This window comes from Daphnia pulicaria, chromosome 6 (genome assembly GCF_021234035.1).
Source record: "Daphnia pulicaria isolate SC F1-1A chromosome 6, SC_F0-13Bv2, whole genome shotgun sequence".
In the NCBI taxonomy this organism is placed as follows: Eukaryota; Metazoa; Arthropoda; class Branchiopoda; order Diplostraca; family Daphniidae; genus Daphnia; species Daphnia pulicaria.
In genome coordinates this window covers 12,002,504-12,017,731 of record NC_060918.1, presented here as the reverse complement: position 1 = coordinate 12,017,731, position 15,228 = coordinate 12,002,504, and the positions used below count along the sequence as shown (strand labels likewise).

Sequence of the window (15,228 nt, the reverse complement as noted above, 5' to 3'; positions counted from 1 at the left end):
CTGTACACACAAGTGAAAAAAAGCGGCTACTGGATCCGGGGGACCCAACTTTTTTTTCTTTCTTTTTCCTTCCAATGAATTATAGATGGAAGGAACTAAGGGGGGGGGGCTCCTGTAGATTTTCAAATCAACGGGGGTCTCCTCTACATATACTCCCGTCTTCTTCTAGTTGTCTCTCAACCCAGGACTTTTTTTTTTCTCTGTTGGTGTCTCTCTGCCCAGCTACTGCTCGTTGTAGCACCTCCTTATAGGGCACAATCGTTCCTCCAGACACGCTTCACCAGTGCCATTCAAATAGGCGCACCCAGCACACACACACCATAAGAGAAAAAAGAAATGGTAGATATCCGAGGGGGGTAGACCTGCCAATCTATCTTGGGCTGGCTCAACAATTTCTTTTTTCCTCAGAATGAAAATGGTGTCCATCTACATATAGCCCTACGCAGATGTATAGAATAAAAACGAACTATACTACGACTGTGTGTGTACCCTCTTCTATTTTTATTCCTCAAGGCTCGAACCGCTCGATGGGTGCTGTGTCTTCTCCTTGCAGTACGTTTCGCGGCTCAGTGCCCACACCTCAATTGTACAGTCGACCTGCTACCGATAATGGCCAGGGCCCCCCTCTTCTTATATTTTACCTTTCGCCTCTGTACCTCTCCTCCCCCCTTTGGAGGAAGAAAAGATAAAAATTACCATACGCGATTCATCGGCGTATAAAAACTACATCGACCCCGATAGCCTACAGTTAGCAATAGGGGGGAGAAAAAAAAAGTTATATGTCGACCCGTTATGTATAGTAGGTTCGATTCATGTGCTAATATCCTCCTCCCGTGGCCTGGGACGACATATTCATTTGTGCAGTTGTCAATCAATTTCCGTGATGGGAGACTGAAAGTACATCACGTCACACGTTTGTACATGGCTATTAATAATGCATGGGGCTAATAAGATCCAATGAATTGAATCCAGAAAACAGAATGGGAATATATATTAAGAATTCATTCAAATCTATTCCATAGTCTAGAGATGGAATAACACCAAACTTGATTTCTTTTCCTTTTTTTAACACACTCATTTCTCGACCAAATGAGAAAACAAACTGTCCAACTAGAGAAACCGAGATTTTTAACAACGTATCCCAATCACTGGATCTCTTATAACGCAGGCTATACCTAAACTAACGAATATCACAGGTAAGAAGACCGGCGATGGCACGCGATCGACTCGATGATCTGACAATTTTGTTTCTTTTGGTGTTTTCTAACAGTTTTCTATCAATAAATTAAAAACCCAAAAGGCCCCCAAGTCCCCACAATCACTCGGACTAGTGTGAAGTCAGAGGCGATGTGACTCAACCGGTGGTATAGTCGTAGAATTAGGTGTCAAGACTACGTGAAATTAATGATGAGAAACTCCCAAAACAGGCGCCTGGAAAGCTTATAACACCATGAGTGTGTATCTGAAATTCAAATTTCATTCATCGACAACAACAAAAATCATCGTGGACTGATACAATCCTAACGAGGAGAAGAAGAAAAAAAAAGGAATGGTTCACGTCCCCGTATAACGAACGATTCCGAACTGGTTCATCCGCATCCATATAATATACCCCCCAATGGTTTCTTTTTTTTAAAAGAGATTCAAGGAACCAAACAAGTTCCTGTCTCTATTGAACTATGGAAATTTCGGGGCGGGTTGAATCCTCAGCTGTAAAGGGGGGTCATACATTCAACACAAGGGACTTGGCGGGCAATGATATAATAGAAAACTGCTGGCGAGAGGTTTGATTACATAAAAGAATCACACATTTCTCCGGCTCTGTGTCCTCCCTTTTTCTCTCTCGAAAAAATGTGTATTACTTATTCTTCTTTGGTTGCGTCACATAAGGGGGGGGGAATGTTAAAAACGAGAGCTAATAATAACGGGGGAAACATTTTTTTTTGGGGAATCGAAAAAATGTCCGGGTCGTCGTGGAAAAAGAGAGGACCTAATCAAGTTGAGCATTGAACTCTAGTAAGGGAATTTCTTCTCTTCTTTCTTGGCGTGATGCTCGGCGTATTTCTTTCTTTTGTACGCACAATGAAAAGGGGCAGGAGGGCGTGAAGGTGCTGACTTCTTCTTATATGTGATGTCACCCATTCAACCCTCTCTCTCTCTGATGTCGATGTAGTGTACAAGCCAATGGACCCCTCCTTGGCTCCTTTTGACTCGGCACAAAAGGGGAACTTTTTCCTACTCCGGGGAAGATGTAGACTCGGCCACACAGCCAAACCAACACGAGCAAAAAGTATTTCAACCCCCCTTCTTTTTTTCAAAAACCCATGTTGAACGCGACCGTTGGAAAAAGGTTTTCTTTGACCGACAAAAACCAGTTTTGTACAAGGATCCCCCATCAACTTGTCGATAATTCTTGCCCCTTCTCTCTTATACAAGGGTTGGTTTTAAAAAAAATCAGACTCTTGTGAGTGTACCTATATATAGTATTTGTTTGTTAATGAGCTCTTTCATCACCGTCAATAGGCAAGAAAACAGTCTCTCTTCCAAAAAAAAAGGTAGAAATTGATGTTTGAGCCGGTTTGAGCGCGGGGGAAACCCTCACGCGCGTGGTGCAGATGTCTCCATTGACTTGCGCGCGCTGACTTTTTTCGGTGTGTGTATATGTTAAACCTGTCGGGATCGTCGTAAACAAGATGGAACGTTCAACTATTTTATGAATTTCTTTTGAAGTTTGAGAGAGAGAGAGAGAGAAAGAAAAAAGCTGATCGTAAACCCATGTAGGCGTTACTAATTCCAGTGGTTTTTCTAGATACCCTCTCTTATTTCAAATATTTTTTTGCTTTTCTTTTTGTATTTCTGGCAACTTATGTCGATGATGGATTGGAGTCATTTCGCCGGCAAAGTCAAACAACGAATTCAAAAGTTTTTAAATTTTAAAAAACTTTCTTGTTTAGAAAAGAAAAAAATTCATTTTCTTTGGAAAAATACTGTTTTATTACACGCAAAGGGGGGAGTTAAACTACTTTTCTTTTTTAAAAATCCAAAACTTACAAAATCCACTCGTAAAATGTTTGATTGCCAAGTGTTAAATACCCCCTTTGATGCAATTTTCTTATCCGTTGCTCAGGCCGCCTCATTTACGTCAATTAATAATTCGCCCCTCCTAACCACCCAACAAGACGAAAACAACAACAATTCCCCTTTTTTAAAACAAAAAATGGGTTCATCCGATAATTTCTTTTTTTTCTTACTCTTCTTTTTTTTAATGAAGGTAGAGGACCTCTTGGCCGGTCATTTTTTTAAAAGGTGAAGAAGGTGGAAAAAAGGTGGAAGGGAGGGGGGTAGAACAAATTATCATCGATTGCGGTCAGCACCGAACGCCAGACACACGCGCGTAAACAACATACAAGCGCGGCACGGAAGTTTATTCCTCCAAGAAAAGTAAATTTTTTCTTTTATTTTTTTAGAAAAAGAAAAAAAGAAATAAGACAAATTGTTGCGGTGCGGTACTATACACAACGCAGACATGTAAGACTATCTATGGTTAGCTACAGGGTGATGAGAGGGAGGCGGCGGCCAACACGCATCACATATGTAAAGCGCGAACTTGGACCTCAGAGGACCTGGTGGTCGAGGACCTTTAAATGGTTTCCTACACCACCAACAATAAGAAAAGAGCCGCTTCAGGAGAAATGAGAAGATAAAAAAAAAAAAATACCGAAAATATGAAAGAAATTTTTAAAAAACATTATTGAGTGGTGTGGCAACAGCAGCAGTAGGGCGGCAATGGCAAGCATATGCTACTCGTCTCTCTTCTGTATACCTGTGAGCTTTGAACTCTTATTCTCGGTATTCCTTCTTCTTCTTCTTCTTCTAGCCACATAAGAGAGGGGGGACTGACTTGTATAACGGGCTATTTTACCTGCGCTATGCCATACGGGGCAAGCAGACTGGTAACACAGCGTCACCTTGATTGCGCCCCCTACTTTTTTTTTGTTTAGTTGACCCTCTCCTGATGTTTTGTATATATACGAAGGAATAAAAAAACTATTCCCTGTGTTTCCAAAGGACAGCAAAAGAAAGGACTCTTCTCCGCACATAATCTGACTTTATTCTGACGTTAAGCGCGTCCTATATAAGACCAAGGACCTTATCTGATGCCCCTACACACACACACCTAAAACCCTATGACACATCTTTTTTTTTTTTAATTTCTTTTTTCCAGAGGTAAATACAACACAGCAGACGACAAAATGGAGAGGGGGGAAATTTTTTTTTTATGTTGTTGTATTTTTCTCTTCTCTTCTTCACCCCCCTGGTGTACCTTTAAAACCCCCCTCTTGCCCTTTACCTTCTGGTAGGTACACAGACACACTACACACATCCCACATTTGCCATCTGATGTTTCCGGTATTTCGGAACTCTCCGACTAGACTCTTAGTTTTTACCTTTAGCGCGCATATTATAGGGACGCCAGCTTGGATGATGCCTATAGCTCCCATATCCGACACAAGACTTGTTCTTCTCTTTTCCATTTAAAAAGAAGGGGGGAAAATATTAAAAAAACAAGTTTTTTTTTTTTTTTTTCTTTCTTGTTTTCCCCCCTTTTAATTTTTTTTACGAATGCCATCAATATCCGCGAGCCATATTCGGCGGTTATTCGTCGGTAAACGCGGCAGCGCTACCAGTATACCACCCGTGAACCGTTTACTTCTTTTTCCTTCTCTTATTTTTCATCCAGGAAATAGAGACACAGTCGGCAGTGGCTTGCAAGGTCCAGGGAAATAAATAAACTGTTAAAAAAAGGAAAACGACCGGTTCCAACATTTTATTTGTCGCTTTTTATCGCCGCATTAATTTTGTCTTGTTGCCATATTTTGTGGATTTAACGTTTGAAATATGGTCACCCCCATCTCCTAAAAAAAAAATGCGCAATGCACTTTTTTTTTACGATTTCATAATTCCTTTGAAGAAAAAAAAACAACATTGAATAAGAGAACGTGGAAGCGGAAAAAGTCGTTTCGCGCTGCTGCAATAACCGCCGCTCAGTCAACGGAATCAACTTTCGTTGACGTAAGATCTTTATTATAGCTACACATATTTGAGACCTCACTTTTTATATACGGAAGCTCAAAAGAATATGATTGCAATCACAACAATGAAATGAAAAAGGGAGCCGAAAATTGGATTCCGGAAAGAGGTACTATATATATGTATCTATGGGGAGATGCCCGGAATTCATCATCCGGATGGAGAACTTGAAAATAAAGAGCTGCCATGCCAACGTAACACGCATTTCCGGAGGAACGCGCTCCTGGCCGACGTCCGTCATGACCAGCGGGGGGATTTAGCCGGACGAAATGATCTACCTTTTTTTCCCCTGCCTAAAGTCTATCTATCCCTCAGTCAACTTCAAACTTTGCTTAATGCTATTATATCCTTGGCTCTCTTTTGACGTGAGACGTCCACTTCCTTCCACTCCACGTCCAAACAATTCCCATTTCATCATCTCAACCCCCTCCTGTATGTTGTACTGTATGTAAGACCGAATTCCGCTAAATAAGGTATACACGGTCTAGGTTCACTCCGCCTACTACAACTGGGGCTCGAAAGCGCCTTTTTTCAAAATGTTATAGCGGTACTACGGAAAATCTAAGGGCGATCGAGTTATCATCTACGAGACAAACTTAAACGGTCCCCTCGGCAGCACTTCGATTCTAATCAACTTAGTGCAGCAGTACGCTGTGGCGCATCCGATTTTATAATTTATGATGGTAGCTTAGATGTATATACTCTTTTTGGTTGAGCAAACGGGGGGAAAAAATGTTTCGAGCCAAATCGATCGGGGTGAAATGGAGAGAAAGATGAGTAGCGCATCCTGCGCATGTTCACTCGGCCCGCATCGGCACTAACCCGCAGAGGCTGCATATCTTTTCTTTCTCCTACTTAAATATACAGTGTATATATGTGAGTCGAGAGAAACAGGCCGGCTGATGCTAATCAATTCGGTAACACCAGATTTTGTCTGTTTTACCCCACCAGTTTAGTTTCTTTTCTTTTTTTAAATTCAAAACCAAGAAAGAAAAATAAAGGTGAAAATTTGGATTGCTTGCCTACCACAACAAAACCGAATCCTGGGGCTCACCACTTCAGAAAAAGAAAATTTTCTTTTATTTATATTGACCGAACACTTGAAGATGGAAACAACAGAATTTTTCATTTTATTTATTTTTTCGAACCATCATCCCAATCGGATGGCAGTTACCTTGTTTTCTTAGTCAACAGATTTCTCTTTTTTTCGAGTGGAGGGTAGAAACCAATAATAACCCGCACACCTTTTTCACTCTCTCCCAGTTTTCTTAGTCCAGATAGAATAACATGGCGAGGGGGGTTAACCCCCCCGCTATACCCCCCACCACCGAATATGGATGGAAAAAATTTGAAGTTGAATAATAACTGGGATTTCCTGACAGCCAAGTTATTTACTCCTTCCGATGTGGCCAGTCTCACACAGACTGGAACATTCGCGGCTTAAACCAACGAACTCGTTTGCTGTTGATGAACTAACTAACTAAACCATGTGTAACAAATGATCTTTGACGTGCGCATATCGTTTTGACAGGGCTGCGAGTCATCTTCATCTCACCTTTTCGGTAATGGCAACAATATCCGCCCACGCGATTAGTTTCATGGAACGTTTTTTTATTTTTCCGACAAATAAATCTAGAATAATGGCCATCACAACAGCCCCCTTCACTTTTACCTTCAAAAAATCTCATCGACTTTGTATTTGAGTAAAAGAAGAAGAGCCGAAAATCAAATAGAGAAAGAGTCTTATGATATTCGGTTCAAAAAATAGAATTTCCCGTCCGTTTGAGTGTCTCGTGGAAGCCACTGAAAATCAAATATCCCAAGAAACGACCAAAGCGGCTCGTGCCGCTTTTTTCTACTTGTGTGTCGCCCAAAAACACACAGTAACACACAAAAAATATTCAAAAAACCTAGACAAAATGGGAATAATGTAAGGCTCTCGTCAAACCGCTAGACAGGAGAAATCAAGCTGGACTACTATGCTTCTTCTGCTTTGCCCAGCGCCTATAACTCTTAAGTGGGGCCGTCAAAAGGCGGAGGGACGCGCAGCTAGAAAGCCACTGCTGGTTCGTCTAAGGATTCGGAAGCCGTCTAACGGCGACAAAAAGGAACACCGACCCCGCGCCGAGTCAACAGCAATAATAGCGCCGAAATGAGAACAACACGGCGGAGAGATCTGTCATTTGCTTAGCAGAAACCACATTTTTCTTTTTCTTTCGGTTGTAATTTATTTTTTTTGGTCACAAGGACATGGCTGGCTTAAACGAGGCTTCCGAGTGACAATCTTTTACGGAATAAAAGCAGCCAGCAGTGAAGTCAACCATCGCCTACTTATTTGTCTGTGATCTTGTTCTACTCTAAATTTAATGGCAATTAGATTTTAGAATTTTACTTTTACAAGGGAAACCCTGGTCATTGAACGGAAATATATTTGAATGAATCGGAAGACGGGAATAAGTCTTGATGAATCCGGTGTGTGTGGGTGGGTGGGTCAGGAAATGCGGAATGCCAGCGCATGTTTGTTTACGCAGTCGTGCTCGACATAGTAATAATAATAAGACATAGATAAATAATTAAAAAAAAAGAAAAAGAAAGAACATCTTTATAAGAAGTCTCCTTTTCGAAAAAAAAAAAAAATAGTTATCCCATTCATTCGGTTTCTATTGTCCGGCTTTACGCTTTTCCTTTTTCTAGGGTCCTTCGTGTCCATTAAACTTGAAAATAAAAAATCGATCGATTGAACCAACAACATTCCACGCGTTCCATCAACAAGTTCAACAAAATCTTAAGTTTCAAGGGCTATCAAGTACACCGTAACTTGTGTGCAGTGATGTGCTCCATCTTCGCTTGTACTTCAATGTTTTTGTAAGCGTTTCCTTTCACCACTGATAAGCTATTAAGGAATTGCAATCTTCTTCATCATTTTTTATTTTCGACATTTTACTCACTGTACGCCACCTAGTGATTGTAATAATCTATTGCCACGAAAGATGTCGGGGCATGATACTAAACTGTCTATCGATACGACATCTATCGTGTATAATGAAATTATTTTGAATCTGTTAAATTTGGCGGCACCATTTTCCCAGTTCTCACGGATGACGGAAGTTCGTTTGCACTGCAAAAGTAAAAAGTCAAGCTCACTTGGGCCGTTCGGCGTCGGCGTTCTCCGTTGGTTTGGCTCTCGTTGGCTCAAAGCATCAATTAGGCTACAGCAAAAGACAGTGAATCATGGTGAGTGGTGACGCTGATACTCAGCATAGCACAGCGCAAGAAAACGTGTAAAAACAGCTTTAAGGTTTTAATTAGTTGATAATTGAATTAACTACTCTGATCCAAATCGTCCTGTATAATGTGTATCCTAAAATCGTAAAATGCCTAATCAGATGCATTGCTTGATTGGCACCCTGTTGGCACCTTTTGAATGCAGCTAATGCAGAATTGAAGAAAAAGAAGGAAAACATCTTTCTTGAATGTTTGTTTATGCTTGTTAGTTGTTTTGTCATGCTACCAAAATGAATTGCATCCACAGAGCAATCACCATTGATTTTCCAACAGTCCAAAATGAAATTTTTCATTTAGATTTTCATTTTACCAATAAGATTTTGCTCTTCATGCATTTCAGCCAGCTGCTTGTTCGCGTTGCGTTCAGAACAATTTTGTTGGTGTGTGACTGACTGATTATTTTTTATGTAGAAAGACGATTTGTGTGGTTAATTGATTTATTTTATGCAGGGAAAAATCACCCATACAAATGAACGGAGAATCTAAGACCTCATTCGCATTCATGCATGACTCTTATTCGCAACACGAACTTGTCGCAGTTGAAATTCGAGCCAATACTTTACGCTGAGTTCCATGCGTCCACCAGCAGGTGGCACTAGTGGCCTGAATAGCAGACATATTTTTTTGTAATAGATGGAACGGGAGGGGTTGTTGACTTGTTGTGAGTGTGATTTGTGAGACGCTGCGAACTTGTGATGAAGAAAACAGTTACACAGTGACCAGGGATTGTCATAGTGAATTCGAGGAAAATTTGAGGTAACTGGGGTTCAAACTTTAAAAATTACAAGAAAATCTAGTTAAGGTGAATGTTAAACAATGTAAACCTGAAACTCTGAAAGTATTTAATATTTTACCTCTAGGACTTGTTGACTTGTCCAAATTCGTAAATCACCACACATGGACCGAACTGAAATGAGAGAAAGATTATCTCGTCTGCTTTTGAACTAAAGAAAAGATATTTTAATTTTCTGAAAAGGAAAAACAGCAAATTGACCAATTTATAAGTTTGGTTTGACGTGGGTAAAATGAGTGTATTGGGAGACTGAAGATTTTGATTTTTTAAGTTTACCTTTTGGTTATTGCTACAGGAAATGTGTTTTTCACCAGCTGGGTTGAATTTTAGCTGCATGACGATAAAGAAAGTTTGAAACCCAAATTTCAAACAACTTATTTTTTATAACATCTCTTGGTTTGTGATTCTTCTTTCTGCATAAAAAGTCTACACAAACAGATAGTCTAACGGAACCTGAACATCAATAAAGGTATGAAGATGTGCTGAAGTGGCGTGATTTGTTAATCATAGACATTCTATAGACTTGTCAGGTCGATCTCGGACCTGGTAAGGCTTTTTCTTAATTCAAGATTCTAACGCAATTTTGTTTTAATCGTTTAAAAAATTAGTCGTTAAGCTGAACATTTTGTATTCAGCACAGTTCACAGTCGGACTTTTGCCGCTTTGGTTGATTCGCTCTTTGCCAGATGCGGACGTTTTTAATTGCAAAAGAGTAACGTTTTAAATTGCAAAAGTAACGCTCAAGCGTTACTTTCAACATGACATTTCCCCGAAGTAATGAATCGTCCCGGCACAGATAAAGACCACGATAAGATACGACCAGATAAAGGTGGTCTTTATCTGTGGACCCAGTGACTCTACGTAATTTATTAATAGACGACGACGTTATGTGGATATAGTATTTAGATTTCATTGTTGTAGACTTCAGAAACCTGTTGCATGTGTCTAAATTTCTACCTATTTTATTTCTCAAAATTTTATATGTTAAGTTCACAATAAGCATTAATCTGATATTTTAATTCTTTGTAGGACAAAATTAACCAGAAAGCAAGGAGATTGCAGACAAAATCATTTTTCAAAATGAGTCGAAGAACTCAGCGAGCTCCAATAAGGATTGTGGATGGAAGCAATGGAGAATGGGATGAATTTGACCCAAGATTGAATGATTATACTGTTGATAACTTTTATACTTCAGGACCAAGATTACATTTACCTCCCAATATGCCTTATGCTATGAGGTATGTGTTATATTTAAGTAATCCTTTTTAAATAATTAATTGTTAGAGTTCACACAATTATGATTAATGAAAGAGACTGTCTACGCAAAAACTAGTTTAAGATAATGTATGTATTGTTAATTAGGAAAACTGCAGTATCCTACAAGCTCTTTGTTAGCGGAATCCATCCTCATACTACAGAGGTAACTATTTAAGAAAAAAAAAATGTCCTATTTATAACATTTTCTTTATTAATAGGAAATAATCAGACACACGTTTAGTAATTACGGTCAGCCACTTTCTGTATTCAGGACCAGGAACAAATGTCAACAACCTATTGCACTTGTGGAGTTTGAAACTCAATGGTAATTCTTAAATTGTGCATAAAATGAAAATCTTCCGTTTAAATATCTTTATTTCTCTAATTGTAGTGAAGCAGATTACGCTATCGTTGAGCTAGACGGAAAACCACCTCTCAACTGGGAGGTGGCCTATGCAATGTCGCGTAAAAGTGAAGAAATGCCGTATCAGCAATTTGCTAGTCTCATGCTAGATTCGGATTTCGAAAGACAGACACCAATGTTTCAAACCTCTGGTGTAGGGATACAAACTTTTCATTCCAAGCAATCTCCTGTTCATAGAAACACAGAATCTTCAATGGGTATGTGATAAAAACAATTTTATTGAAGAATATGCTAATCTTTGAAATCTTCATAAATAGAACTTGTTCGAATGACTAATAACTCTACAACAATCCCGACGGAAGAATTCCTGCCTTGTTTTGTTTGTGGAACAGAAGCGCCCCTTGTTTGCACTATTTGTAAGACTCGGTACTGCTCTCGAGCATGCCAAGGGAGTGATTGGCCTACTCATCAGTCTATTTGTCGACCTCCACCGTAAGTTCTAGTGAAATTTCATGCGTTAGATAGCTGTTGTTGCACGTACTAATAGGGTGTTTTATGTTTATGGCGAAATTAGGGCGCTGGAGCCGGCAAATCTGAATTCGGACAAAGGTAATAGAGCGACCCAACTGCATCCATCTTCTGGGAATAGAGTGGTCGCTAGTGCTCGAGAATACCCCAACAATTCTTTTCCTCGGGTAAGCGCTGGAGCTTCAGCTGTTATTCAGCAAGACCGTAGCGTTCCCTTGGAAGGAAATAGACGACAGCAGCACACCGTTGCATCTGAATTGACCAGACCTCAGTCGTGCACAGTTAAGGGTATACATCCAATAGACCCATCTGGGGCTTCATCTGGGGTTTCAATTCATCGACCTGTTGATCTGTCAGTGACGATACATCGTAATATCAATGTTGGATCAAAAACAATTTCTCCTGACATGAGAATTGTGCAGGGCATCAGTGATGTGCCTGTCCATTCCGAACGTAGTCCACATGCCATCCCGCATACAACACCCGAAGCTCAACCATCAAAAGGTTGTTTGAATAATCCCAGCAGAAACAGCAGACTTGCCCATCCACACAGCAATATGAGAAGCGGCGCATCATCCGTGGGCAGTGAGCCAGTGTCACGCGAGCGTCAGTATGATAATTCATTATTGGGAGCAATACCCAAACATCGCAATATTCCTATGGCAACTAATATTCCAAGAACTCCAAATGAATCGCCTCCTCACAGAGCGTCACAACCTCAGACTTCCAGGACGGCGAAAATCTATGCAGCAGAGTTTTCTTCTAGAAAACTGACACTGCCATCTGACAAGCCCCAGCAAGTTTCGGTCTGCTTTGTCAAATCACCATCCGAATTCTTCATTCAGTATGATGCATTCCGAGAGATACTCACCAAATTGATGGAAAGCATCAACAAATCAGCTGCTATTTCTAATCCCCTGATTAACCCTGTGGAAGGAATGCCTTGCGTCGCACTTTACCCTGATGATGGTTCTTGGAACCGGGCCCAGATTCTGAAAGTCTTATCGGATGGCATTGGAATCCGCTACGTCGATTTTGGTAATACGGTTCAAATGCCAAACAGTTCTGAATTGTGTCGAATGATGGAACACTCTCTCAGTGAGTATCCATTTTATGCCATCAAAGTCAAATTGGCTGACGTTGTTCCTGTAAACGGGAGCAGCTGGGACACGGACACCAATAGAAAATTCAAGGACATCGTATTAAACCAAGCCTTCTTGATGGAGTGTGTTCAGTTGGATGCAGATGCTATGAGTGTTAGGCTGAAGAACCCAGATGGAGTTGATTTAGTTTCTCACCTATTACATGAAAATCTCGTCAAAAGAGCAATTTTAAAGGCTTCAGATGAGTTGGATCGTATTCCGTCTGCTGATGGAATTCCTTCACTTCCACATCTCCAGCAGTTGGTACAAAAGCCGCAAATCCTTCACTCACAGTTCCGTGGTACTTCCACCACAACATCTTCTTTAGTAAGAAGTCCACAAGCCTCGGTTCAAGCTGCTGCTCCAAAAGAATTGGCTTCAACTACTTTAACGGTACCTTCGCAGACATCATTTCCGGGACATTCCCCAACACGAGCTGCTTTGCGACATGATGCCTGTGTTATACAACCACGTGCTCCAACAATACCTTCAGTTCCCGTTCGTCCGAATAGCTTACCTATCCACCAAACTGTGCCATCAGTTTCTTCCACTCCATTGACACCAAAGGCCCATTCTGTCATCGAAGTTATTGAAGCTGGCTCAAAAGTTATGTTCCAAGTCACCAAGCCACAAAACGGAGGCGACCATTTCAGTGGAATGCTTGTTCGCGGCGAGGAAGATTTGCCCATCTTTGATTTTAGTTCGTTTGCAGACACCATTGAAACTATTCCCGATTTCAGGCCAACCGTTGGGTCATTTGTGGCCGCTGTCTATTCTGCTGATAGCCAGTGGTACCGTGGCTGCGTAACCAAAGTGCTGAAGTCTTCCTACAATGTTCTCTTTGTCGACTTCGGAAATGAAGACGAAAATGTTGTCTCAGTGAAGCCTATTCCGGCGAGTTTTCAACATGAAATGTTGGCTATCAGATTGAGTCTTGTTGGAAATCTTGCTTCGCCAACGAAGCAATATGCGGAAGAAAGTATGTTTCCAGATAGCAGCCATTCACTAGAGATCACTAGCAAAATGGCCGATGGCTCAGCTCTGGCCAAATTCGATGGAGAAAATGTTCCAACTTGTATCGTCAAGATAGAACCGTGGACCTCACTCTTGGCTGAACCAGAAGTCGAAGTGTCTCCTGCGCCAGAAGCGTCTCCTGCTCCAAAAGTGTCTCTTGCTCCAAAATTGTCTCTTGTACCTATACCTTACATCTCTTCGCCGAATTGGGAAGTTGGATTCTCATGCAACGTGATTCCGCTTGCTGCTGAAGACCTTGATTGTATTTACGTTCGGGCGGACACAGAAGAAACAAAAGCATTGACTACCAAGATTCAAAAAGAGCTCAAAGGATATTTTCCCTACAGTGTGAAGTTACCAACTGTTCCAGCTATAGGAAGCTGTGTGGCTGCTATCTTCTCAGATGACGGCGATTTATACAGAGCTCGAATTACCGATATTAATGGAGAAGCCATTAGTATAATATTTGTCGACGTTGGAAAATCATCTACAGTATCCCTTAGTGGAATCCGAGTGCTTCCTGATTGTTTTTATGATTATCCTTCCTGCTCCGAAAGAGTTTCTCTTGCCCGCGTGGAACGGCCTGCTGGTTCTCTTCCCACAACCGTTCAAGAGTTGCTGACAAACTGCATTAACAAACTTTATAAGATGTTTGTAATGCCGTCGACGTCTGAATGGACAGAATGCACCTTAATGCAAGATGGAGAAGTTCTTAATGAACAGATAATTGACTGTCTGGAACAACTGACCAATACCACGAGCCACCCATCAAACCAGATGCCTGAACTTGAAATCGCCTCTCCTGGTGATGTTTATATACCTGGAGAAGTTGCCCCTGTTGACAATACCTTGAGTGATCTGAGCTACGACGATGGTATTTTTATGGATCTGCCAGAAGAAGGATCTTTTGAAGCTATAGTCACGTGTGTAGACGGCCCTCAGCTGATTATGATGCATGCTGCAGATGAACAGATATCGAAGAAACTTGCAAAATTAGAGGTATAGTATGTGCATCCATTATTTGCAGATCATAAAAATAAGAATTTTTTCTTTTTTTTCCGCGTTCAGGAGGAAATGGAAGATTATGCAAAAGCTATCGCTCGTGGACATGGACCTAAGTTGAACGAAATTTGCCTTGCACTTTACCCTGATGGCAAATGGTACCGATCAGTATGTTTAGACGTGATTGCTGATCCAGCTGGTAGTCGATACATGTGCTTGCAAGTTGACTATGGAGAGACCCACATCATCGACATTGACGACATTCGACGTATTCCGAGGAGATTTATCGACTTTTTGCCTTATCTTGCACAACATGCCATCCTTGAAGGAACAGATGCAATGGAAGAAGTAAAGCAGGACCTGGTTACTCGTTTTAGTGACATCCTGCCAAAAAACAGTAAGGTAACTGTGAGTGTAGTTAGTCGCGTCGAGATTACGTACATTGTTCGTATTCCCGAGGTTGCTGAAATTTTAGCTTCGGAAGGCTTGTCCTTTAAGTAAATTTTAAAACGAGAAACTCGCAGCGATTATTTTTAACGCAATCACTTCATTTTTGTTTCGTTATTATTTTCGTTCAGACTAAGCAACTTTTCTTTGTCCATCAGTCTCATTGCAATTTTTGGGTTTTCATTGAAATAATGAAAGGGTTATTTTTTTAAAAAGCTTACTTGTACTAAACGACTGGATGAGTCGTTAAGAAATCTGGAATTGTCTAATTTGTCTAATAAAAACTTTAAAAAACATTTGAAGGA

The 15,228-nt window shown here is 40.7% G+C and overlaps 2 protein-coding genes across 7 annotated transcripts in view; both read left to right on the top strand.

Moving 5' to 3' along the window:
- Positions 1-15,228, top strand: part of LOC124344219 (extensin-2-like) — a 271,667-nt gene that overhangs the window by 102,421 nt on the left and 154,018 nt on the right. The window lies entirely within an intron of this gene.
- LOC124344087 lies at positions 9,001-15,219 on the top strand. Of its 6 annotated transcripts, none has more exons than XM_046797520.1 (11): positions 9,001-9,132; positions 9,237-9,396; positions 9,465-9,638; positions 9,810-10,030; positions 10,199-10,407; positions 10,532-10,589; positions 10,645-10,751; positions 10,818-11,047; positions 11,108-11,282; positions 11,365-14,473; positions 14,543-15,219. In XM_046797520.1, exons 5-11 carry the CDS (start codon positions 10,250-10,252, stop codon positions 14,975-14,977), a joined length of 4,272 nt encoding a protein of 1,423 aa, XP_046653476.1. In that variant the 5' UTR covers positions 9,001-9,132; positions 9,237-9,396; positions 9,465-9,638; positions 9,810-10,030; positions 10,199-10,249; the 3' UTR covers positions 14,978-15,219. The 6 variants fall into 6 exon arrangements, with proteins under 6 accessions (XP_046653476.1, XP_046653475.1, XP_046653474.1 ...); XM_046797519.1 differs by having other exon boundaries at positions 9,810-10,053; XM_046797518.1 differs by lacking the exon at positions 9,810-10,030 and having other exon boundaries at positions 9,002-9,132; positions 9,237-9,392.

Excerpts from the sequence above, each read along its gene's own strand:
- LOC124344087 (XM_046797520.1), top strand. The coding sequence starts at position 10,250 with ATGAGTCGAAGAACTCAGCGAGCTCCAATAAGGATTGTGGATGGAAGC. Across the intron at positions 10,408-10,531 it reads AATATGCCTTATGCTATGAG|GAAAACTGCAGTATCCTACA; the intron begins GTATGTGTTATA and ends ATTGTTAATTAG. Across the intron at positions 14,474-14,542 it reads AGAAACTTGCAAAATTAGAG|GAGGAAATGGAAGATTATGC; the intron begins GTATAGTATGTG and ends TTCCGCGTTCAG.